This window comes from Carassius carassius, chromosome 41 (assembly GCF_963082965.1).
Source record: "Carassius carassius chromosome 41, fCarCar2.1, whole genome shotgun sequence".
NCBI classification, from domain to species: domain Eukaryota; kingdom Metazoa; phylum Chordata; class Actinopteri; order Cypriniformes; family Cyprinidae; genus Carassius; species Carassius carassius.
Window position 1 is genome coordinate 13557607 of NC_081795.1, and position 27427 is coordinate 13585033.

At 37.9% G+C, this 27427-nt stretch overlaps 1 protein-coding gene and 1 long non-coding RNA gene across 2 annotated transcripts in view; one reads left to right on the forward strand and one right to left on the reverse strand.

Moving 5' to 3' along the window:
- The window catches only part of LOC132122785 (serine/threonine-protein kinase ULK2-like), a 30675-nt gene extending 13601 nt beyond the window's left edge, over nucleotides 1-17074 (reverse strand). Inside the window, exons 1-9 of the mRNA XM_059533194.1 lie at nucleotides 16042-17074; nucleotides 12089-12181; nucleotides 11902-11943; nucleotides 3583-3615; nucleotides 2706-2742; nucleotides 813-986; nucleotides 399-472; nucleotides 184-285; nucleotides 23-81 (exon numbers count right to left, since the gene is read on the reverse strand). Of these exons, the coding sequence (XP_059389177.1) occupies nucleotides 23-81; nucleotides 184-285; nucleotides 399-472; nucleotides 813-986; nucleotides 2706-2742; nucleotides 3583-3615; nucleotides 11902-11943; nucleotides 12089-12181; nucleotides 16042-16131 (704 nt within the window). The 5' untranslated portion in view covers nucleotides 16132-17074. The remainder of the gene's footprint in view (nucleotides 1-22; nucleotides 82-183; nucleotides 286-398; nucleotides 473-812; nucleotides 987-2705; nucleotides 2743-3582; nucleotides 3616-11901; nucleotides 11944-12088; nucleotides 12182-16041) is intronic.
- Nucleotides 17075-19794: 2720 nt separating this feature from the next.
- LOC132123273 (uncharacterized) lies at nucleotides 19795-23833 on the forward strand. Its single transcript, XR_009426481.1, has 3 exons — nucleotides 19795-19940; nucleotides 22371-22940; nucleotides 23126-23833. It is a non-coding gene; the product is annotated as an uncharacterized LOC132123273 (long non-coding RNA).
- Nucleotides 23834-27427: the final 3594 nt, after the last annotated feature.

Below are 27427 nucleotides of genomic sequence, written 5' to 3' on the forward strand. Positions count from 1 at the left end.
CTAATTTAGTCTGTGCTCTTACTTTGGCAGCAAAGCCTTGTTCTTCTCATAGAACATCCTCAAGTCCTGTGGACTGTTAGCCTGGTCACATAACGACATTTAAAAACATCATCAAAACTTACAGTAACTATATGAATCAGAGCATAAGCTAAATGACTTTAACGTCAACATCATGAACCTCACCTGGAAAGGTGGCTTTCCTACTAGGCACTGATATATGACAGTCCCAATGCTCCACAGGTCAGCTCTGGCATCATAGTTCTGGGACATGATCACCTCTGGAGCCTGTGTTGGGAGATGACACATTATAAGAACGTAATGCTGTGAAACGTATCATGTGGCTGCTATATTTCACAAATCTGAGACTTTGAGACAGAATTCAGCCTGTGGCTACTGACCATGTACATTGGGGATCCACATAATGTGGCCGCCATCATGTTGCTCTGGAGATATCTTGCAAAACCAAAATCAGCTGTAAAACAAAAAGAGCACCGGAGTTATTAATAGCATCCTTCTGCTGTCCTTATAACTTCTGCACACACTGAGACAATGAAAACAAAGAACCGGCTGTGTGAGAGATCAGAGGGTGGAACGTTTATGAAGGTATTAAATAGATTGTTACGTATGAATGATTGGATACCTATATGGTGGACTACAAACACCCTGAGATATTTAATATTTCCAGTTTTAAGTTCAGTTTTGGATCCCAGATTTGTAATGTGGTCTTTTGCACTTCCATTTCAGTTTTACTGTAGATATATTATACTGCATAGCACATGATATCAGCAATAAATCATTGGGGAGAGTGTTACCAATCTTGATGCGTATGCCGGTGATGCTGGACTTCTTGCGGCCCGTGTAGGACAGCAGGATGTTCTGAGGTTTGAGGTCTCTGTGAATGATTCCCTTGCTGTTGAGGATGCGCATGGCTGCTGCAATCTGCTGTAGAAAGATCCTCAGTGTGTCCTCTCGCAAAGTGCCCTTGGCTGAAGAGCAAAGACATTGTACTGCTGAGTAACATGGATATAACATCCATTAAAACATTGTATAAAAACCACATTTACTCTTGCATAACATAATGCTTATAAACAGGTTAGGCTAAATTGGCGTCAAGTGTCGAGAAACCTAAGATTCACTAGTTTTGAAGAGCAAAACTTTTTCACTTTTCTTTTGTTTGGCAAGTTTTCTCTTCCTGATTGGAAATTTTGTGTGAGGGTGAAGGATTTCCCAATCCATCTTTTGCAAGGTGGTCACAAATTTACTGTGAAGACCAACAGAAAGCAGCTTGAATTGAAAGTGATTTCTTTGTGAGCTGTGCTTCATACATCACTAGACTACTGAGTACATGCAATGAATCTTTTCTGCTAAAATGGCTGAGATTTTGCTAAGGTGACCACACCTTTAAAGGGATAAGATGAGTTATTATAGCCAATTATAGCAATGAGTCACTTAAATCCAAAGAAATATTGAATATAGAAAGACTGACTATTAAAAAGTCTTGACCTTGTATTTTGTAATTATTTACATGATTTTTCACCACACCCAGCTGGGCCAGTAGTTCAAGCCAACAATTCCAGTGGCCCAACACAACACTTATAAATGTAATATTTAATGTATTTAAATTAATTATATCATATTTAGATTCTCTTTAAATTTAGCTTTTTTTAAACCTTTATTTTGATATTCATTTCCAAAGATACAAAACATTCTCCACACTCAAATTTCCATCAAATGTAGTTTTCTTAAAGAAAATATGAACAATAACAAAGAAATTTTCTTTACAAAGAAAATGCTTACAATAAAACCTATGAATCATACAGTAATTATAAGCACACAGGAAACACCGACATACACATCAAAACATTGCTGATTAATTTTCAACTTATTCTTACTGATAGATAAAAAGTTGATGAGCAGAATTCCAAAATGTTTACGTTTGCAATGCATAAAAATGAAGAACTAGTGCTCGCCAAATAGGTCAAGTTACAGTTCTGGCATGAATCTCTCTTTCTCTCTCTCTCTGGTGTAATCCACTGAGCTGTTAAGTGGATTCCCTTCACCAAATCTGCTCTGTAAACAAAGCAATTATGATCACAATGAATCTTGTACAGATCCCAAAACACAGTGACTGGCTTAGTGGAGAGGTTGTATAACTAAGGAAACTGTTGCATAATTATAAAGAGGGAGAAGAAGTGTGAGAGGCCGAGACGTGCTGTACTGTACTGTGTCATCCATCATGGTTAAACAAAGATAACAATCCACCTGAACATAACAAGGGGTAACAGTCCAGCCAACATCACATGCACTAAGTAAACGGCAACTGAGTCATCGCTAAAATGCCCTCTACACATTCAATGAAAACATGGTTTATAGACCAATCAGATACCTTTGGCAGAACAAAGACCATTCGTAAGGACCAAACAACAGACTTCACCGTTTATTCACAATGGTTATGTGGGCAAAGCTTTAAATATATATGATAATAGAGGCAGTAGTGGCTCTCTGAGAGTGTTGGAGGGAAGTAAGCTTTAAGATTGAGCCCTGGAGACAAACACTTCAACTCTGGCTCGCTGACAAAGACATAAAACTGTCTTCTATCGCCATTTAATATGCAAAGGAACCCATTTATAGGCGGACTTCCCTAAAATGTGCTTTTAACTTGAGACTCCTGACCAAATGATGTGTTTACCTCAAAAGCTGCTTACCTTGCAAATAGTCTGCCAGGTCTCCTCCATTGCAGTACTTGAAGAGAAGAAAAACCCCAACAAACAAAGAAAATTAAACTCAACCTTAAAATCAATATGGAAAAAAAAACTTGGGCTGCAGGAGGAGGACGGGGTGGTGTAGTCACACAAAGCATATCTAGAAAGTCTTTTATAAATTATTTCAACTTTAGTTATTTTAGTATATCATGTTAAACCAAATAGAAATGAGAAATGTTGCCTTGTAAAAAAAAAAAAAAATTTAAGGTAAAATTTTATAAGTTTTAACATTTATTTGGGAAATGCTCTTATCCAAAGCTACTAACACTGCATACAGTTCATTCACTCTCTGGGAACTGAACCCATGACCTTGCTAGAATCATGCTTTACTGTTTAATCTACAGGAATTCTAAGTACTTGGATATATGAGCATGCACAAAGAGTAAATTACATCAGTGTGTACTAAGTGTGACTAGCTCCGGTGTTGAGGGTCTGTTCGTGCCAAACTCTAGCTGCAAACACCCTCTCAGGTCACACAGACAGGTGCCAATAAACAATACTCAGAAAACCAGCAGGCTACATTATCAAAAGGTACATTCATCAGAAGTGTTGGATTGATATTACACACTAAAGATAGTTAATACTAAAGCTCTTGAAATTGTTTTTGAGAGCAGCTTTCCCTGAATGGATATTTTTAGTTTGGCCTCTTCATGTGTTTGTTTCTCCTTCAGAGCCAGCAGTGTTGGGCAATACTAGAAAGAATAGCCATGAAACATTAGGTGCACTGTGGCCTCATGACAAAAACAAGAGCACGTGAAAATGGGTAGCAAGAGAGAGGGAGAGATGGGGAGGGGGGGGCGAATACATGCTTTATACTCACCTCCATAACCAGAAATACAGAACTTGGCGTTTCCTGAAAAAAAAGACAAGACAAGACACATAGTTTTACTCAGAAACCGCCCATAAAAGCAAACATCCATCAACGGCCATATCCTCCAGCAAGCAGGTGGATGTGGAAATCCAGGCACGTGCATAAGTGAAGACGACTCACGTTTCAAATCCCGGCATGCAAACCTCATGTTGTTGAAACCGTTTAGACCCACTAGCCTCATAACAGCTATTAGGGCTGCTGTGTCAATACTTAAGGAATTAGACTCTGAATACTGGCCAAATAAAAAACACGAGGCCCTTGGTTTTTTCGAGGAAGTTGGTTTTTACAGTAAACAAGACAAGCCACCGATCTAAAGAGCTTCCTTCACTGTCTCTGAAAGTTTTATGATTCTTTCAGTGAATTGATGTTGGCAGGCCATTAATGCAGTTGTGATGGACTGCTCGATTAACAAGGAAAGCTCGGCCATTTTATGTGTTGCTCATAAGTGGTTGCCTGTGGAGAGTGTGTGTGGGAAGAGTTGGTCATAGCGGTCAACACTCCATTTGCCCACATTACCTCTCGTTTCTCCTCACTATATCTCATTACCTCACCAACTGATTCAAAATGACTGAATATTCAATATCTCTGCTACTCATATACACGTTTTTAAAATGACAGGATTCTTAAAGTCAAAATTAAATCAAAATTGACTATTTCAGTAGTCCACATTTCTTGTGAACTATGTTAGGGGTGTGCAGTATATTAGTAGCATATATATTATTGGTCTAAATTGTACATTTTAATCTTTTTGTTGTTGTTTTGTTTTGCTAATTCCCCTTATTTTTACATTTAGGTTACCTTTGCCATCATGTAAAACTCACTTAAACTTATTCTAGTGATACACTTAATTTGGCAAATATTTGACTAAAACAGCAAAGCAAAATAAAAAGGTTTGATTTCGGTCACAATACTTTTGGAGAGCCAAAATTACTGACATTTAATGAGCTCTTCTGCAAAGACAAATCAGTGTCTATTTTCTACACACAACACAGATATGCCATCATAACATCTGTGACTAAACATTTTGTTAGTGTAGCAATAAGGAAAAAAAATTTGCTTGGCTGAAATAACGAGAGGTGGCTCATTTTATTACGCTTTTACTGGTTTCAAATATCACCTGAGAACATGACACACTGAACAACATACATGCTCAGTTACCCAAATTGAATTACAGAAACTTTTTGGTTTTGGTAAAATAATATTTTGGTGCATCACTATTAATAATAACACTAATAATTTAAAACAAATAAGCATAATCTTGCAAATCTCAAAATTAATATCCATTTTCAAGTTTAAAATATTAATATTGTGATGCCTGAGATCACCTGGAGAAGGCTTAATACATGCTTAGCAAAAATCATTATTGGCTTATCAGTATCAGCCACAATTTTAATATTGGTGCATCCCTAATCCATGGTACTCCAAAGAAAACAAAGAAGTGTTTGTCTTTGTAAACTTGAATCGAAATTTATTAGCTGCTCATGGGCTCATGACTTGGCTGGATCTGCATTCTGCAAACAGATACCTACTTTTTCTTTTCTAATCTGATCCCAGGAAAGCCCACCTCCCCAGTTGCGCTGTAGATCCGTTTATGGGTTCTGAGATCAATGTAGTACGGGGGCTACAAGGGGCACTGCCACTGGATGTCAGTCTCTTTGCATAACGGGTTGATTTGAGATGGCAGTGATGGGGGATGGGAAGGAGAAAGGAAATAGAGCAGCTCCGGCTAGGGTGGAGGGGTTGATCAACTCAAGGACATCATTAACTTCGCCATCACATATCAGTCATTTCTTAAACTTGACCTCTTCATCTGTGACTTCATCTAAAGCCAAATGGCCCTGAGGATGATATGCACAAACAAACACACGGGCCATTTGATGAGAGGTGCAAAAGGAACCGCTGACCAAGTGTGGGCAGGAAAAGAAAAACAAGTGCTGCCCTGATCTCCTGCCAATTTTTTCCTTGCTTCTTGGCAAGAAATGAGATTCAACTTGGCCCCTTGCATAACAATATGCAATATGCAAGTCAAATTCAAATCAGATTCAGGTCAACCCTACAACAAAGCACCATTGAAAAACAAACTCAAACTATGAAATTCAGCTGCGGTCCATTCAAATCTCCAGAGCTAACACAAGCTTCAAAACACTGGAAAATACAGACATGACATGAAGTCAAAAGGCAACACGGTCCAGCCAGGCAGTGAGAATATTGCATCATAACTAGACATGCTGGCTTACTTAAGGTGGAAACCAGCCAAAGCATGGCTTTAAATTCAAGGAATATTTGAGAAGCCACATGTGTGACCAACTGTGAGAGATTGATGTGTTTTTTGTAGAAACTCAACCAGTTTTTACTAGTAATCTACATGATGAGGGAACACAACATTCTAGGGCTGCAATGAATACTTGAGGTGTCTTGAGCTATAGATTGTCCTTTTAGATTAATGTTTTTAAAGCAATAACCCTGAAGCTCTGAATAACACACTAGAGGATGGTTATCAGAAGGAGCAGGCAGTGAAGAACAACAGCACATCGTATTATCAAGGCCATGAACCTTACTGTTTTAAGATAAAGAAAGAGATAATGACACAAATAAACATATTTTCTAGGGTCTACAGCCCATGAAGAGCTGGTAAATAAACAGGCCACCTTCACCTGTTGACATGTGGTGGGTTGGTGACATTGGTTGGAGAATTAATGGATTAATCATTAAATGGAAAAAAGGATTATTCTACATTGTGAACACAACTTATGAGCTGAACAGTTATTAGTTCCTGTAAGCAGTTCTCGAGGAAAACATTAACAGGTTCCAGATGTTCCCAGGCTGTATTTCTTTCTTTCCTTGCACACAACACTCACTGCTCATTGTCTTCATTTGAATTCATCCCTCCCCTCCTTCTCAGAAAATGAAGACAACAAGTCAATCCGTCCTCCACTGGGACACGCTGTTCTCTAACAGGAAGTTCAAGACTTGTTTTGACATAATCAACTGTCTCATACATATGTGACTCATAAACAAGTCTGACTCCTCCCACACCCAACCTCATAACTCCACCCAGGGCCCCCTCCCACTTGTTTCCAAGTAGCCAGAATACTTACATCCCTTTTATTTCGTTATCAATTTTATTTCCTTACAAATTCATATGCTTTTTGCAAATCTGAACAGCACTTTTAAAGTTAATATTAAGATTTTCCTAAATTAATATTTTCTATCAATTTGACAATAAAATAATAACAATAATAATTTCTGTTGTTGTTCTTGTTGTTTTTATTTTATAGTCATGTTGATATATAATTAAAACAAATTTTATCTCAAATATGCAGCCCTACAATTAAGCACAGCAAACCTTGAGCTCCCAAAAAAAAAACATGTAAGAAATATTACTTTTGTAAAATTAAAAAAAAACTATTGAAAAAAATAAAACACAGAATATTTAAGAAAAACTCTTTAATAAGAAAAAATATTTTGCAGCATAACTGTACATTATTATATCTGTGTTACATAATAACTGTGTTATTATATTAAATATACTTTTTTTGTAATATTATAATAACAATAACATTTATAGCTGTTTTAATTCATTTTTAAATGGCGGTCTAGCAAAATAAATGCAGACCTTAAAGTTTCTCTTTTGTTGACAACAACCAGTTTAAAAGTACTGGTTGGTGTATGTTGCATTCCACAGTGCAATATACTGTACACTTATAGCACATTTAGAGATAAACTCATGTGGAGCAGCATTTACTACAAACTGATCTGCTCTGAAGCACTGAGAACACCGGAACATCAGCTGTTTGTGTGTAAAAAACAACAGCACGCTTTATTCTGAAACATGCAGAACATATATTTCTTTAAATTGCAGCCTTTGGGATTCATAATAGCAGAAAGTCATATCGCAATTTTGGTTTTGTTTTAATTAACTATGCAGCCCTTCACAAGGGCTCCCCTCTTTAAAGGCAAAGCCCAAGCGCACCCGTGTCAGGCAGAAGAAGAATCACCACCCTGTTATTAGAGCAGGTCTCCAGCCTCCCTCTGTCAGAGCAGGGACATCACTGAATAGCTCTTGACTGGAACTGCTCAGCTCTCGCTGCAAGCCTGTAATTAAAATGGCTTCAGAGATATCTTCTGCTCCATGAGTACAGTTCCCCATTGAGGAAAAGCTCAATAACGCTTTAGCATCATGTGTAGGCACTCTAAGCAAGCATGCACATGTGAACTGGCACAGACATTGGCATTAATCACAAGCATTCTCCATTCACACTTCTTCATTATGTGGGATGAGATCATTATCGGAGCTTCAGGTCTGGCCTGGTGCGTTACTGAACTGCATATGCTACGTGTGGTGTAGTGGGATCTGAGGGTCAAATCTCTCAGCACAGCTTAAATATAACAGGGCAAGTGATCCCTGTTGGTATGCTTTAACTAGACACCTCTGGCTGGGTAAAAAAGCAATATATTTCCTCCTAACATCTTTAATGACTTGTAAACAGTCCACAGTAGCGTAATTGGGCTAAGAAGGGAACACCACCGGTATTCCCCAGGGCTCCGTGCTCCCATTAGGAGAAGTGTGCTGGAAAAAGGTCACGTTCTTCTGTAGTATACTGCTCTCTGTGCCCGTTGAGGTAAACGGCAACTGCCGCTGGGGAATTAAGTACTTTGGTATAATTGGAAATGTATTTAGTATAATTGGAGCTATTATACAAAAATGTTATAATAACAAAGAATAAACTGAAAAATTATTCTGTTTTCCCACATGATGAATCCCACATAATGAATTATATTATGAAATGATAATTTTATATATATACATATATATATATAACATTACATTATATATCTCTATCAGTACCATGTACCTATCTATCTATGAATGCATTAGGGCTGCAATAAACAATTATTTTGATAATCGATTAATCTAACGATTATCAGAACGATTAATCAATTAATCGTCGATTATTTCACTGATTAATCAATATAATTATTTAGCTGATTGATTATTCAGCTCTTGCAATTATTTAAAATACTGTTATACATAACACATAAATAAAAGATAAGTCTAATCACTTCAGCTTTGGGAAATAATATTATGCAATTACAATTATTATACAATTAATTTATACAAATAAATATATTTGACACACAAAATGAGATGACAGAGAAACCTTCTTATTTACCAGTGATTAGTGATTAGATGTTTTATTTTTGGATAAAAATTTTATTCACAATATACACTACCAGTCAAATATTTTTGAACAGTAACATTGTTTTTAAAGCAGTATCGGAAGAAGAAGTTCGGCTCGGGTGCGTTTCTCTGAAGCAGCGCGGAGCATTGTTTCTCTTCTTCTGTTGAATTGCATCGAGGAGGGCTGAATTACAGTCTTGCCCTACAGCGCCACACTGGTCAAACCCCATTATTGCAGGCTCTAAATTTAGTCAAATTAAATCAAACGACTACTCGACAACAAAAATACCTGTCGACAATTTTTTATTGTCGACATTGTCGATAATAGGGCTGCACGATGTGTTGATTAAGCATCGATATCGCGATGTACGAATCCACGATAGTAACATCGCAGGATGTGCGATGTAGGCTGTCGTAGTTGATCCGTTATTCATTAACTGTACGGGCCAGCTGCTCCCCGGCCCTTGACGAATGTGATTCGCAGATTAATTGCACAGCTTAACCATCATAGAGTGACAGTTTATCATTTGACAGGGCACATATAAGAACGAGCAGATAGAGAGAGAGCGAGAGAGAGAGCGAGAGAGAGAGAGAGAGAGAGAGAGAGAGCGAGAGCGAGAGAGAGAGAGAGAGCCCCGGCCGCGTGCGCACGCTCACCTTCACCGTCTTCAAACAACAACAAAACGTCTTGCAAAATCAATTGACACGATGGTGTCAACAAAAAAAAAAAAAACTATCCAGTGATGAAATGTTTTCTGTGTTGTCAAATCTTGTGCGATATCCTAAACTGCAGAGATAATTACACAACGCGTGCCGTACACGTCTGATTCGCGAACTAATGATTCCTTTGAACCGATTCAATTTAATGAATGGTTTAAAGAACTGACCTGTCCAACACTGAACACACGAGACGTCTGATTTGGTGTATAAAATAATCTGTAACACTTTACAATAATGTTCTATTTATTAAACTATTTAACATTTACTATTACTAAACTGCACTTCTACAACATTTTTAATTTCAACATTTAGGCTATAGACTTCATTGTTGAAATCAAAAATTGTACAGTATTTGTTAACAGTTAATGCACTGTAAAGTAACATTACCAAACAATGAGCAGCTGTGTTTTTATAAACTAAGATAAACAAAGATTAATAAATATAGTAACAAAAGTATTGCCTGTGGTAAGTTCATGTTAGTTAATATGTTAACAATTCAAACCATATCCTAAAGTTACAAACAAATAATTTACTCTATTTAAATAATACTCTGATGTTTAAATCATTTAAAATGAGAACGTAAGTGTGCTCACCCCATTTTTTAAAAGAAAACATTAGATTAGATTTCATATCGCAATATATATCACAGAAAAATAAAATATCGCAATAATTTTTTCCCAATATCGTGCAGCCCTAGTCGATAATGTCGACTAATCGTTTCAGCCCTAAAATGCATCTACGTGTTTATAGGTAAAATATTGATTATTGCATATTTATACTGAGATTTTAATCATTGCATCATATAATGCTCACTTAACATTTAAAAACACTGATAATTTAATTAAACTTTTAATTGTGATCTTTATAAAATAAAAAATTTATTTTATAAATTCTTGCAGCATTTATTTAAGCACCTATGTGTGCTTGCATTGCCTTATGGATTGCATACGCATTTCAGAACAATATGAGTACGTAGTTCTCTTGGCCGCATATCATTTCTGATCTAAAAACTATTCAAATGCCTCTCTGCACAAGCCCATGTGAGTTTTTGATTCAGATATCTGTGTCTTTTCCTGGCGGAGTAACAGCTAAAATATGGTGGGGTGGAATGACTTGAATCTTCCAGGGTAAATGAAGATGAACCGACCGCGTGATTTAGAAAGCAGGAGAGAGCAGGAAGCAGATCTGTGTTGCACACATGTATTTATGGTCGCCTGACTGAATGAGCGACACTGCATGTGAGTATCCAAAAACAGCTGATGAACAGCTACAGTACGTCACCACTGACCCCTACTTCTCCATTTCAAAACAGGGAGGAAAAACACACCTCGGGCCAAGTGGGGTAGACATTGGTATGGTCACAGCTGAGAAAACTTCTCACACCAACTAAAAAAAGTCCTACTATGGAGATAAACAGTGTATCTTCACAAAAGATCAGTGAGAAGAAGGTAAACAGATTGTAGTGCACTCAGACCTATCTGCCCTTGCAGAAGAGATAGATTACACATGAAAACACTCTTCTTTTCGAGTGTCTTCTTGGAGTGGACCGAAAATCTTGCAGTGTTCAGCACAAAAACTGATGCTTAACTGAATGATGAGGGGTCCTGCAGGTCTGTGTCGGGACGGACACATGGGAAGAGCAAGATATTTAACGACTCTCTTCAATATACTGGGAAGCATTACATGTCAAAGATGTATAGGTGACTGAATCATAACAGCCATAATTAAACCCACAGCTTTTCACCCTTGATCCTCCCATAGATGTCAACGTCCCTTCAGAACAGTGGCTGCTCTGTCAGCAGAGGTGTTGGGCCAATGAAATAGCGCTTAAACAGCCCACACTACTCCAGAGGAGGCAAACCCTCCCTCTATATTAGCCAGCTGGTGGGATGCAAAAAGTAGGAAGGCTGGATATTGATGGATTAATTAGCTTTCTAACAAAACAGGCTGACTTCTGACATTTTCCGCATAGTATGCAACGTTCAGCCCCAAGGAAGCTGAGAAACGGTCTTATTTCTTTCTGGCCAGTGACATTGTTCTCTAATGTGCACTTATGCTTGCATTAATATTTATATAATTACAATTAACATCCACTCTAATAACATTAAAGCATTAGAAAAACAAATGTGTGTGATATTCTCAAATTGGGCTCATGCAATATACAGCGAGGCTTCGTCTAGGATAGGTCGTGTGACTAGTCATGTGAGTGGTGGTGTTATGTAAGAACTGGGCCAGTCGCGCCGGCCCTCACAGCTCTTAGTGGATAGTAGCACAGCACTAACAGCTCTAGGGATCTCTGCTCAGAGTTAGTGGGGACCAAGCATTCAGAGATATATATAGCAATAAATGAGTAAAAGCGCCATTACCTGGACATCATAGAGCGCCACAATGTTCTCATGTTGGAGTTCCTGTAAGCAAAAACATAAACACTGTCTAGAAATATTGTGGCATTATAACAAGTAGTATAATAATAAAATAAATATGGATATACATAATATAAAACTTTAAATATTGCAAATATATTAAATAATAATCGTAAAAGTAACAACTCACCTTTAAAATTTTGATTTCTTTGCCAAGCAGAATCTGAGATTTGGAGAGATTCTTTTTGTTAATACTCTTGATGGCGATCTCCCAATCAGTCTTCTGCAAATATTATACCAAGAGAGCAATTACCATTAGGTGGGATGGCAGAGGGGGGTCACATGTGCTTAATTATATTACTGTGGATCCTACGAAGCATTTAATTTAAAAAAATGTGAGCATTTGAGTTGAAATATCTGACTGTTTATCCCTGTATGTGGGAGTCTTACTGTAGGTTGAAGACATACTAACATTTGTTTCAAAAGGCCATTCTTTTAACCATGCTGCATTCATTCTGCATCTATTTCTGAAGTTGTGACCTGGAGTATAATGGGGATTTTAGCCTTTGGGAGAGGCACTTGTGTAAGGTGGGATTTCTTAGGGCCACACACCAGTTTAAAGTAACTGAGTCCCCAACGCAAAGTGGAAATCCATGAATAGAACGATGCTTTTCATGCAAATGTAGGTTAATAGGAGATGTTCCTGCGGCACACGGTGCCGTGGCCAAGTGCAGCAGCATGCAAGAGCGGCTGCGTTCATCTCGCCTCGCCAGCCAAGCATGGTGAAGGCAACCCAGAGAAAATGTTGTTGGCTTCTATACTGACGCTATTAAGTATGACGCTTTTAATATCACATCAAGGAATGAGAGACTGAAAGCACAAAATAAAATGTCCTATATATGCAGCTTATTTACAGCTGAATTAAAAACTGTCTACCTCTTCATTTCAGGCTGAAAAGCATCAAAATGTGATTATTTTTAGGGGGGGGGGTTCTTTTCTATATATACCCTTTGTATGTCTTGTGTCATTCTGCATGTTTGACATCATAGAATGCATCAATCAGCGATCATAAGCATGTGTGATGATGAACACACTAATATGTTTGTAGGTTGAAAATAAGTGGGAGTATTGAGTCACCTGCTTTGGATGAGGTAGGTGAGCATAAATATGTATCAGATTACTCCTGCTATATATAGTCACAGGAGGATATTGTACTACATACTGTGTGCATACACTGAGCATTTCCACACACAAAAATAACAGTATATGCAGCATGCAGAGATAACCAACTGTAATGATCTACAGATGCACAATAAATCATTGACCATAGAGGTATGGGTCAATATTAGCCATTGATCTGATTAGACTATGTTTCAACACTACTGAACAGTTAGCCTTTTTTTAACTAAACATGTTTTCTGATGCCTGGTTTTCATTGTTCTACATTCTACAGCGTTTCAATGCTGTCAAAGTCGGTGCGTAATGGAAATAAATCTTACAGAGCTTCTCTCTGACATATGTTGGACTTCTCTAAAACCAAAGACTCTGATTCAAATCCCCACAGTTAACAGGATCTACTCCAGCTTGTGATTTCAAGACACCTGTTTACAAGACATAGTACTCATCCCAATAGTTTTAGTTAATTTCACTATTAGAATACTTGCTAGATAGGATAATGAAAATTATTAAAAGATTCTAATCACTATTGGACTAGTAATTTAATTAACACTCACATCAAGATACTAGTTAGTTTAATGCAATAATGTTTAAGCAGCTTGCCTTTTATTCATAGCATCCAGCCAATGTGTTTTGTGCATTTAGGAAGTGTCTAAATCAAGCACAAACATCCAGAATAAAATGTGCGTCCTGTCCCTCCACCCAAATCAGAATGATACATAAAGTAATACAGTAAATACAAATATTTTACAAATACTATTTTAAATTATTCCAAAGCATCACGAGACACAAAGAACATTAAAGGTTCAGTCATATCAATGAAATTAAAGAAAATTTGAATCACACATTAAAGGAAAAAAAATACATAACAGAAAGGGGTATACATGTATAATTAAAATAAAGAAGAGAAATGTAATTCTTTGACGATGTCCATAGTTCTTCTTGCTTTGCGGTTTGAAAGTCCTTTCAGTGTTTCATAGTAAATCTTCATCTTCATGTCAGCCTTAAAGGGTTAGTTCACCCAGATAGCAAATTTATGTAATTAATAACTTACCCTCATGTTGTTTCAAACCCGTAAGACCTCCGTTTATCTTTGGAACACAGTTTAAGATATTTTAGATTTAGTCCGAGAGCTCTCAGTCCCTCCATTGAAGCTGTGTGTACGGTATACTGTCCATGTCCAGAAAGGTAAGAAAAACATCATCAAAGTAGTCCATGTAACATCAGAGGGTCGGTTAGAATTTTTTGAAGCATCGAAAATACATTTTGGTCCAAAAATAGCAAAAACGACGACTTTATTCAGCATTGTCTTCTCTTCCTTGTCTGTTGTGAGAGAGAGTTCAAATCAAAGCAGCTGGATATCCGGTTCGCGAACGAATCATTCAGTTCACCAAATCGAACTGAATCGTTTTAAACGGTTCGCATCTCTAATACGCATTAATCCACAAATGACTTAAGATGTTAACTTTTTTAATGTGGCTGACACTCCCTCTGAGTTCAAACAAACCAATACTCAAACAGTACACTGTCTGAACTGCTGTGAAGAGAGAACTGAAGATGAACACCGAGCCGAGCCAGATAACGAACAAAATATTGACTCATTCACGAGTCAAGAACCGTTTCTGTCAGACGCATCCGATTCGTGAACCGAGGAGCTGATGATACTGCGCATGTGTGATTCAGCGTGAAAGCAAACCGACACACAGAGCGTCTGAACCGAACTGATACTTTTGGTGATTGATTCTGAACTGATTCTGTGCTAGTGTTATGAGCCCAGGTAAACCGAAGGCTTGAATCAAGGGCAATCATCGCAGATGACGCCATTATACGTCGAGCACAAAAGAACCGGTGAACCATTTTCTTCAACCGGTTTATTGATTCGAACTGTCCGAAAGAACTACTGGTGATCCGAAAACTGATGCAACCGGTTCTTCACTCGTGAACGAGTCAGTCTATTGTTCATTATCTGGCTCGGCTCCGTGTTCATCTTCAGTTCTCTCTTCACAGCAGTTCAGTCAGTGTACTGTTTGAGTGCATGCATTACTCCGGGAAATTGGTTTGTTTGAACTCAGAGGGAGTGTCAGCCACATTAAACAAGCTAACAGCTTAAGTCATTTGTGGATTAATGCGTATTAGAGATGCGAACCGTTTCAAACGATTCAGCTCGATTTGGTGAACTGAATGATTCATTTGCGAACCAGATATCCAGACTGCTTTGTTTTGAACTCTCTCTCACAACAGACACGGAAGAGAAGACAATGCTGAATAAAGTCGTCGTTTTTGCTATTTTTGGACCAAAATGTATTTTCGATGCTTAGAAAAATTCTAAGCGACCCTCTGATATCACATGGACTACTTTGATGATGTTTTTCTTACCTTTCTGGACATGGACAGTATACCGTTCACACAGCTTCAATAGAAGGAACTGAGAGCTCTCGGACTAAATCTAAAATATCTTAAACTGTGTTCCAAACGGTAGATTTTGGGTATCCTTTCAGACCATTTACATTTATGTATGTAAAACTTACCAAGTAATAATAAAAGATTTAACATAAAACTGTGACTTTGGTCCATATCTTTTTTGTCATAATAAAAAAAAACCTCCACCCAAACCTAGAAGTAGACCGGTCAGTCCTATTGACGTCAGACGGCTTATACACGGAGGCTGTTTTATGAATGAATGACTCCAGCAGTATGTGACCTATTCTACCACACGTTACATAAAAACAACCCACGCTTTTTAATCAAGAACGGTTATGATCGAGAGATCTCAAGTAAGATGTGCAAAAGCACAATGCATGAACTACACAAATCTATATATTAATATGCGTATAATCCTTGTAAATTCGTTTATTTAACTGGGATGCAAATAGGATAAACTAGATGCATTTAACATGCATGGCGCAGATTAGCAGTGAATAATGATGCTCAGCCGCAGGGGCTCGAGCCAGTCATGTGATTATTTACCTTTTTATGTCTTCCCTTGAAAACGACCGCAAAGGCTCCATGTCCGACGAGGTCTTTTCGGCTGTATTCAAAGTCTCCCACCGTCTCCATTTTTTGGCAGGTGTCCGGTGATACACAACAGCTTGTGATGGAGACGCTGTCAGGGACAAGTTCTTCAAACTCTCGTGAATCCAGACGACAGTCTGTCCGAAAACCCTGTCATCGCCAAATTATCAGGCGATTTAACACACTTGAGAGTTTTCTAACAGCTGCTTGGCTTAAAACCAAGACGGAGTCAGAATCAAAACAAAGGAATGGCTAAGTGTGAAGTTTATTAGCTAACGTTAGATGCGCAGGATGCACCCTCTAGTTCCGCTGTCGCTCTCTGGCTCAGTTAACAAGGCATTTCGCAAAATTGCTAGATGAAATAGCAAGTAATGAAACTCAAACATATATCGTTCCCAAGCCACATGATGTCAGTTCAGTCTGAAAGGAAAGGAAGAGGTTGCAAACACCCTCTCTCCTACTGTTTCTCGTTAACTCAATAACGGCGCGGTGGGTCATTGAGTTTCCCATCGCGAGCTTGGCTAAAACGACAGCCAGAGAAGACCCAGCAGTATTTACAATTACAACACAGCAGGTAAATCGTAATAAATAATATCTAGAAGTGTTCTACGTTACATCTGTGTTATATATAGACACGCGGTGCTGCTTATCTAATGGCAGGTTGGCTCATAAAAAATAAAAACGCGATCCAGCACCGTTCCGATGCATTTAATGCAATAGTCATCTGTCCTTCTGCAAAAATATGGTACTCTCCTTCAAGCCCATATGATGGCTGGGTAACGTTACACCATTTCTTCAGTGCAGCCCTCTGTCCTGCTTTCGATCTCGCGGGACAATGCAGGAAAACATCAGTGGATCACTTTTAAGAAACGCAGGAAAAGACGTTAAAAGCACGATCCGTTATGTGAAGGGGATTTAACGTTTATCTTCAGTTAGTTCGGAGAAGTTGACCATTATCGCAGCTTGCTGCATTACAATGACAGACCTCTCACAGGAGAAGCGCATCATAACGTGTTCCTCCGCGCGGGCGAGTGCGTCGCCCTCTTCCGAGAAAGATAGTCCCGCTGACAACACAAACCTTATAAGCTCTGCAAAACGTTACAAAAGTGAGCATTTAACATTTTCCACCACAATGCCGTTTTAATATGCAATTACGAAAGTAAGAAAGACAATTACATAATTGATTACATAATTTATTTTTAATAGCACAAAAACAATATGACAGCTCTTGGTGCGTCCCCTGGCGGCGGGTGCCTGTATGAACACGCAAATAGAAACAAGATTGTTTACTCTTGTCAATAATAATGCCTCACTGGCATCCTCTGGTGGTAAAACAAACTGCAAAAATGTATTTGTAAATGCATCTTTAGCTTTAGCATTTTGGTCGTTTTCCATTTCAAATATCTAAACATTCATAAATCGAGATACATTTAAAAAATATAAGGTCTTGTTATATATATATATATATATATATATATATATATATATATATATATATATATATATATATATATATATATATATATATATATATATATATATATATATATATATATAATACTTGATTATCCACACATCATTTTCATTTTAGAGAGATCAAGTTATGAATATCAAATACAATCAGGCTTTGAGAAAGGTTTATTTGTTTAGCTTATCTCTCTGTTTTGCCCCTGCCATAAAAACAGCAGAGACTTCATAATAAAACTAAACATTTAAATATCATCTTACTAAGACATATTTTTGGGAGATACAGAGTGACTGACAACTTATATTTATATGCATTTTATGTAAGTAATATGATACTGATATTAAAATCTCATTGATTTACAATACAAGCTATCAGAATTTAATTGAACTTTTTTGCCAGTTCAATGTAAACATCAGCAATTGCCACATATTTTTGCACTGTTTGGGCCTCTGAATTAAATAGAGGTGTTTTGGGTTTTTTTCTCCTATGAATGATATGCAAAATCGTACTATATGAGCCACAAAGCCTGATCTAATATGATTCTCAACAAATGTCTAAAAACAAAAGTTTGCATATTTTGTCTAAAGATTCAATAAACTGAGTTGAGATCAAAATATGGTAAGTATCTTGAGACGTGAATGCATAAAGGTAATAACCAAATAATAAACATGATGTTACTTATACCATGTCTAAAAACAATGGTAAATTGTACTCTTTTTTGTAGTTAAAGTGGAGGCTGTCTCCTCCATTCAAATGCCCTGTGAGCTTTCACAGCTGGCAGCTATAATCAGGTTAGATCACAATTACAGCTGCATCTCTGCCAAAGCTAGAAGACCCAAAGGTTTGGAAGAGCGATATATGAAAAACGCTGTGCAGTTGTTAGCATGTTGCATGTTGGACTCTCTGTATGTTTTTTAACATGTCGTTACGTGGTTGTTAGGATGCTTTGAGTGGCTGGTTGACATGCGGTTTTTTTAAACAGTTGAGTAGGGTAGGTTAGGGTCACTAACATGGTGTGCAGCTTGACGTGCTGTGAGGGCTTGTGTGTGCTGTGATGCTGAGAGCTACACAACAGGTACTTCACAAATACTGTAGGGTCACCCATAGTGGACAGGTCTCAGCTGAGATGCCAGACGAAGACAAACCACCTGATTCTGGACAGGAGACTGGCCTGATGTTTCTGGTAGAAGATCAGTCTTATAATGATGGGAGCAACATCAGAATGATCTGAATGGAAAGAATTCAAAATGATGATATATGTGGAAGTCATCAATGGATTGATGGAAACAACCATTCAAACATAACAAGGAAAGTGAAGGTCTAACTAATATTAGTAAACTCAGCTAAATGATCATGCGAATACAGACGCAGTGAACATTACTAAAATACAACAGTTTCTTTCTACAATAGGTAAAAATGAATCACAGTAATCTGGACTTCATATACTGGAGATTAGTAAAACTAGTGTTGTCTATTTCAAGTTAATTTTATTTGTGTAGAGTTTTTATAAATAATAGTTTTTAGAAATTCATTATATTAATATTTATAATGCTTTAAGGCTTTAAAATTCACATTTAGCAGTTTAGAGCTGCTAAATAGGGTTGTTTGATTACAATGTTATTAACTACAAACCAGTTGATATTTACTCTTATATCTCTTTATATAAGAATGTGTATCTGGTTAGATAAGACAGACATGCAGTATATAACAGTTGTCAGTTGAGATTAGTAGTTAATGTTGCTGTGAAATTGAGGATTATGGAATATGTAAAGCTTTGGCTTCAATTTATAATAAGTCAATTAAAATATTTATTTCGATTTTTCGAGATCATCAGCATCAGACATTTTTTTAAGTGCTGAAATCTGACTCTATATTTTGTAAACAGATATATATATATATATATATATATTACTTTAACCTCATATTCTCCAAAAAAGGTCATATGTAGAAATGCAATAGATCGGTTTTAAAGGATATTTGCTATTTCTGCCTGCTGATTATACTTAGTCCAGTAGGTGGCAATGTAGTATATCAATGTAGTCTATCCGCCATTAAACATAAAAGAAGAAGACAAATGAATGAACCCGACGCAGATTGGTAATGTGTGAAGTTATGTGTTGAAGTCCTTGATTTCAGAAGTTACTGTAATCCAGGGATTCCCAAAGTGTGGTGCGCGCACCCCCAGCAAAGAGTATAGAAGCCCAAGTGGCGAAACTCTGTTGTGTTATGGGTAACATTATGGACTGAAAGCTGCTGAAATCAACCAAACTGTGAAGAAGATGAGCAAGTGGTCAAAACGCAAGCAGTGTTCTGCAATAAATTGCAAAAATTACCAGTCCACCAGAAGCGATTTGGCATTTCATCGATTTCCAAAGGATGCACAAAGGTAATAATGCATTTAAGTGGAAATATTTTAATGATGTCGTGATTTAACTTGAATGTTGAACGTGAATGACAGCATTGTTAGCGTTGGTAAATCTGCATGAATGTTAGGCTAGTGCAGGGATCAGCAACCTTTTCGGCATGACGTGCCATTTTTTATTTTTATGGTTAACCACTGTGCCAAGTGTGCACAGCCCCCCCCCCCCCCCCCCCCACCCCGATATAATTCTGTATTTAAACGGTACATACACAATTTTTTATTATACGATAAAAAGTTTTTTTAACGTTTAATCAACGGTAATGCACTGCTTTAATTGATGAACGTGCACACACAGACAGACACACACACAACACACACCACTCGCACACAGAGATCTGAGATCGTGCTGTGCAAAAAGTAGCATTCGGAAGCTCATAAACCTATGAGTGTTGTCACGCTACTTTTATTAATCGATACTGAATCGCTACATTATATTTCTCAACAACAAAGGGGCAAAATCGCTTCATTGTCTGCAGAGAGAGACAATTTAACCCCCCCCCCCACAAAATGGCCATATTTCAATATAGCTTGAGGTCATTTAACATTTCTATGGTAAAACGTATTATTAAAAGTTGACTAATGTTAATTGATTTGCAGCTTCATCTTACCTCACTCTCTTTAACGTTAAACTGACGCTTCGCGCTCTGCTTCTGTGACAGTGTTGCCAGATTGGAAATGTCCAAGTATCGTACCAGAAGTTCAAAATTGTCGTATTTGGAAGAAAATTATCGTACACGAGTCAAAAGAGTTATTTATCTATTCTAAACCAACAACATTTTGACACGACCTGCAAATTACCATAATAGATAACAAGGCTTATTGTTGGACGGAAGCAGTGAGACAAAATACTATCCTTTTATTTTCAGTAACTGTCTGCGACGCGGCGCATATTAAAACATATTAAAATGCTTTTTAAGACTTGCTTAGTCGTGTCCAGTGAAGAAGGAATTTATCTGTTGCTGCGTGGTGCAGTTAAGTCCACATCCGAGCCGCTGTCATCGGAATCCTGCGTGTTGCCAGATGTTGAAGGGGTTCTTGCTGTCATGGACCGCAACAGTGCTCGTTGGCTTTAAAGCAGGGCACTCTCCTGGATTCTTAACACACCCTCAGGTGCACACGAACGCATTTAGAGTGTCTGTAATGAGCCGATTTCGTGTATGAGAAAAGAAGCCCTATGTCTGCAACTACCATCATTTAAATTTTCATAAAATTCTGAGATTATCGTACATTACGGGATTTTTTTCATTATTGATCGTACATCGTACAGAGGTAAAAATTATCGTACAAATACGATAATTATCGTACGTCTGGCAACACTGTTCTGTGAACAGTAAACCCCGCCTACTTTGATCTGATTGGCCATGTCAGTGATTTTGACATTGACGAGTGCTGTTAGACCGAGGCTTTGATCTGAAGCACCTAGTATGTGCAGTGTTTGCACGTGCATCCATGCAAGTTAATTCTCACACTTTAATAGTATTTGTAGCTCCTAACAGGCTGTGTGACTATGAGAAGTTATTACATCAAACTGTACGTCATTATACAGTTTTCCTTATTGCTTGCGTGCCAGCGATTATCCCTCTGCGTGCCACTGTTGGCACGCGTGCCGTAGGTTGCCAACCCCTGGGCTAGTGCATCTCTGTCAAGTTTGCCTCATAAACTAATGATTGACGTATTATTAGATCGCATTTATTTTCCATAGCATAGACATGCTTTTTTAAGAATAAAATTGGTGTTTTGAGCAGGGAATGCTAAATGATAGATGCTTGCATGAGTTAAACCCGTAAAACCCGCACCATCTTAAAATTAAATAACAGAAATAACAATCTACTATGTTGATGGTATGCAACAGGAGAAGTAGTGATTACTTAATTTTGCTTAATGCCTGACCGAAATGAATGGTACATTTAACTGAGGCAAAGTGTTTGCACCCAGATAGCAATTGCTATCTCGTGCGTGCTTTATCTACATGAAATGCAAACCAGATGCAATGCCATTTTATGTTCGCATTATAAATAGATTTAAGTGTAACAGAAGTTAATGCTATGATCTTCAATGATGTGTCTGACAGTCACGGTCTATCAGCAACTGCAAAGGTGCATTTGAGCAGTAGCATCAAATGTACTGTGGAAAATGACAACTAGAGTAAAGAGGCAATAGGTCTGAGATCAATGCATTTTTTCAAAATGTTCATATTATATTATCTCCAGTCACACCCAAGTGCATGGACATTAATGGTGTTACCAATTACCAGACAAATATGCAGATAGCCTAGTCTCTGGATAGCCTAGTCTCTGCATTTCTGCATAAAGTGCAGTGCTATTTTCTTGTGCAAAATAATTTTGACACTTGAAAACATTTATTCCCCATGTTTCATATATATATACATTGCAGGTGTGCCAGGTGGGTCCAAAATCTAAGGAATGCATCCCTTCATGGCATACCTTTGGATCAGCTGCATCGGACCTACAGGGTGTGCAGTGCCCATTTCCACAGCAGCCAGTTCAAAAGACCATCTGATGTGTATGTGTAATATAAAACTGTAATATTTTTTGATGTTACTTTTTGATGTTTAAATATGTAGCTCTTCTATCTATAATAGCTAGCTCATCTTAAAGTACCTTCTAACATCTCATCTCATTCTAAAACTGCAATTTACTTTACTTCCTTTTCTCTTTTTTCTAAACTCCTACTCCCATCTACTACACTTGACATACCTGTACAGCATTTGGGAGTACATTATCCAAAATGACTGAACCCTCATCCTCTGACAGTGTCCTGATGTAGTTAAAAATAGTTTACTAGGTTGAGGATTACAAATCATGTCATTGTCTTACACCCATGGTGGGCTGAAATGGGATGCTGTGCCCACAAAAATAGAGGCCCCTAACCCACCTCCCCCACTAGATGTCGAGAGGAAGCGTAAACCTCCGAAGACACGCCAGGAGTTGCCACGTAAAAAACGTAAGATGCTCATTTATTTCTATTTCATATATATATCTATTCAGGTAGACTGATTCTATTTATAAAAGATGGAAGTTCAGACTTCTCTTACGTTTTACAGCAATAATATCAGAAATTTTATTAATGTTGTTCTGCAGTGAAATTATATTTAATTTGTTTTTTTTTTGTGTGTGTGTGTGTGTCAGGCAAGCAGAGTCATGTTCCTCCTCCCTCCAAAGACCAGCACACCGGGGAAGCTGTAGTGGGGCCTTCAACAATGGAAGAGGGAGACAATGAGGATGTGTCAGTAGCACCTTCATCCATACAACGGCATGTTCGTACGGCTGCTGTGAGGGAGCAATGAAGATCAGGGATCTGAAGAATCAAGTGAGTAAGCTGCGATCAAAAGTGAAACAGCTGCGACAAACAAAGGTCAGCAGGGCAGGTGATAAGGAGCGGGTGATGAAGGAACTGCAGCGTTTGCTTCCTGCTAAAGCTTTTGCTTTTGTGCGCACACAATTACGCATTTCTCACCGTAAGTGTCAAGATTACAGGTGGACCACTCAGGATAAAGCTTTCTTCCTGTCCCTGTGGCACGCAAGTCCAAAATGTTATCGGCTTCTCTGCAGAGTGTTTTCTATGCCCTCTGTCCGCACTTTGCAAAAAATCATCCAGGCTGTTGACTTCAAAACTGGTTTCAATAACACTGTTTTAGCCACCATGAAGAAGGCCATGGAGACCACCAAGCCCATCGACAAGCTGTGTGCCATCATCACAGACGAGATGTCATTAAAAGAAGCATTGCACTATGACGAAGCTGCTGACAGGGTTGAGGGCTTGGAGGACTTCAGCAGAGGTCAGCGCACCCCTTATGTGGCCAACTACGCCTCTGCTTTTATGGTAAGAGGCCTGTTCACAAACCAAAATATACCACACAATGCTTGTTGATGGAATCCGCGAGCTGAGGAAAGCAGGAATGGAGTGCTTGGTGTTTATATGTGACCAGGGTGCTGGGAACCGTGCCATGCTTACTCGCCTTGGAGTGACCAAGGAACAGCCATTCTTCAGTGTTGATGGCATCAGAGTGTTTTGCCTTTGGGATCCACCTCACCTCATAAAAAACATCCGGAACAATTGGCGTCATCGTGGCTTCACTCTGGATGGTGATGAAATTACCTGGGGAATTTTGGAGGATCTCTACACTTATGATAGTAGGCAAGAAATACGTTTGTGCTGTTGGGATCACAGCAAAACTATCTTGCAGCTGCCCGTTTCTGTGAAAACTTCAATGGCCTCTTTGACTGCTTCAATTCCAAACTGCTCAAGGATTCTCAGAAGTTGAAATGTGCAATCTCAGATGCATCTTCACATTTTGCATTTCTGGACAAATGCATGGAGTGGCTCCCACGGCTGAGGCTTGTTGGTTGTAAATGTAACAAGAAGCAGATTCCATGTGTGGAGGGGTGGCAACACAACATCGTGTGTCTGAAAATGCTGTGGTCTGACCTTCGGCAACGTCATCCAGTGTCCTTCCTCTTAACAAATCGTCTTAATCAAGACTGCCTGGAAAATGCCTACTCAAGTATCAGAGGTATGTTAAATACACTTTATATTCATAATACATATATGTGATATATTCAATGTTATCCATATATAGTAATTGCCAAGTCTTGCTGACTTCCTTACTTTGAAAACCAATGTTGGTGTGTGTTTCAGCCCGTGGAGGGAATCGTGACAACCCAGACTCCATTCAGTTTGAATGTGAATACCAAGCTGTGGCCACAGGATTGATGTTCAGCAACTCCGAAAAGACCAATTGTGAACAAGACCTTGACATGTTTCTGCTGCAGTTCAGTGCATATGCCTCTCAAGAGAGTCCCCTGGTCAACGTTGACCCTGAGAGCATTATGGAAGAACATGGCTACTGTAGAGTGGCCACTGATTTTGGTGAGTAATTATTAATTATGTTGAATAAGTTTTGCTTTCCAATAGGTCTGGGTGATATAGGCAAAAAAATTATCACAATTTTTTTTATATCAGTCGATATCGATAATTATCGCGATAAATGTCAAATCTTTATTTCTTTCAAGTTTTAAGGCAGATTTTTGCTCCTAAGTGAAAGTTGTAAAAAGCAGAGCATTAATTGTGGTTTTAAACTACTCTTTATTGTCAGAACATATCATGATAAACGTGAACATTTCGATTCGTTCCGCTTATGGCGCATAAACATTGAACATTTATTGAACTCTTGATATCGTTTTATCGAGAAAAATTATATTGCGATAATTATCGTTATAGCTTTATCTCCCAGCCCTACTTTCCAATTACATTTGAACTAATAACGCTTAATTATCTTCTATCCTTCACTAAGAAGTTTCAATGGACTGCACTGAGGTCAGGGAGAGAGAGAATATCTTGTGTGAGTCAGAGAAGTCAGGGAGAGTAGTCAGCAGGGACCAGCTGTCTACTGCTGGAAACTCTGAGGGAGAGTGCTCAGCCAGGACCAGCTCTCTCTAAGAACATCAGGTCTAGACCAAAAGACAGAACTGAGGATTTTCAATCTAGCACACAACATAATTATTGACAGTATTGTCTTTTATTTATTTTATTTATTCACAGAACACAACAAGTTCATGTAAAAAAGGACTACCCAGAAGCCATACCTGCTTATAAATAGGGCCCTTCAAGACACATAATCAGCACTAATAACAACAAATAATAATCCACCCACCCAATACCCATCCACACCAACAACAACACCATTCACCACAAAATATCCTCCCACCAGTCAGCATACATCACACATCTCATCCATCCCTCAAACAAAGCCAATAATAGGGGTATTCAAACATCACAAAAAAGAAAATCAGATAAGTCAATAAAATATGAAACCTTCAGCCTTATGGTGTCTATCAAGCATAATGTTGTAACAATTTGTGTTTAAAATGCTTTTTAAATATATCAAGAGAAGGTAGTTCCTTTATAGAATTGTCAATCTCATTCCAGATCACAGGACCCTTACATGCTATACTAAAACTAGTACACTTCATTTGCACTTTTTCCCCCATAATAGAGTTCTCCTTCTAGTGTTATGGTCATGAATACACAAGGTTACTGGAATGAGATGGCAAAGTGTTGGATGCAATTTATGAACTACATTATACATAATACAAGCATTTTGAAAACTATTGCACTCAGCGAGCTTCAAAAGCTTATACCTTAAAAAAAGCGGACCAGAGGGAGCATCATAATCTGCCCATGATATAACACGTATAACTTTCTTCTGCAGAATCTGCAATTTTTCAAGATGGCTTGGATATGTGTTACACCAAATAATATTACAATAATTTAGATGTGATTCAAAAAGTGACCGGTACAATGTTAGAAGAGTATCAAAAGGAAGATCATATCTTAATTTATAGAACAAACCAACATATTTTGACAATTCCTTTATTAAAAACTCTATATGTTGTTTAAAGTTTAAGGACTCATCCAAATAAATTCCTAAGAATTTGATGTTCTCTACTCTTTCAATTACTTTATTATGTATTTTGATTTGTATACTTTCAATGTTTGTCCGACTTCTATTTGAACTAAATATAATAAATTGGTTTTAGATACATTTACACTTACAGATAATTAGTTGTATTTAAACCAACTATCTACTTTAACTAATTCCTCATTAACAAGCTTTTGTAAAATGTCAAGATTTTTATGGGACAAAAAAAGATTAGTGTCATCTGCAAAGACAACCTGATGAAAAATATTTGATGAACTTATGTCATTTACTGTACATACAAAATAAAAAGAAGTGGACCTAATATGGAGCCCTGGGGGACTCCACAAACAATTTCTGTGCATTCTGAATAACTACTGTTTATTTGGACAAATTTCTCAGATTTTGAACGATTTTGTGACTGTAATAATGACCTAATCACAACTTGTATTTTTGACCGTGTTTTTTTTTGTCAGTGCATTTGTCAATGTTATATTTTGTTGTTTTCATTTCTAGAGCAGTGATGCTGTCCTGAGGTCTGACATCGGCCCACCTGAAGTTGTCCTGGATCTACTGACTAAGCCTTCAGCACAATCATCTCCAGCCTTTGACCATGATGGAAATGTGTTGGTCTACATCGCTGACAAGGTTCTGGGAAAATTTGCTGATCCTGAAGGTCCCTGTAAGGAGTGCACACTTCTTAGAACACACGTTCCTACTGATAGTAGATACACTTTCCTTAAAGACAAACAGTACACTGACCTCGTCTTAGGAGAGAAGGGCCTGAAAGTGCCCAGCACTGCCCTGGTGGACTTACTCACAGCCCTGGAGTCTAACTTCCGGAAACACATCAGCAGTGTTATTCACAGTGTTGGCCTATATTAAACTCTATATATATTAGAATATCCAGCTCTTAAATGATTATATAAAATGATATATCATAATGTGACACACAGCAGCCACAACAGCACAATGTTTAATCTCATATAGAATACCTGAATCATATGTTTGT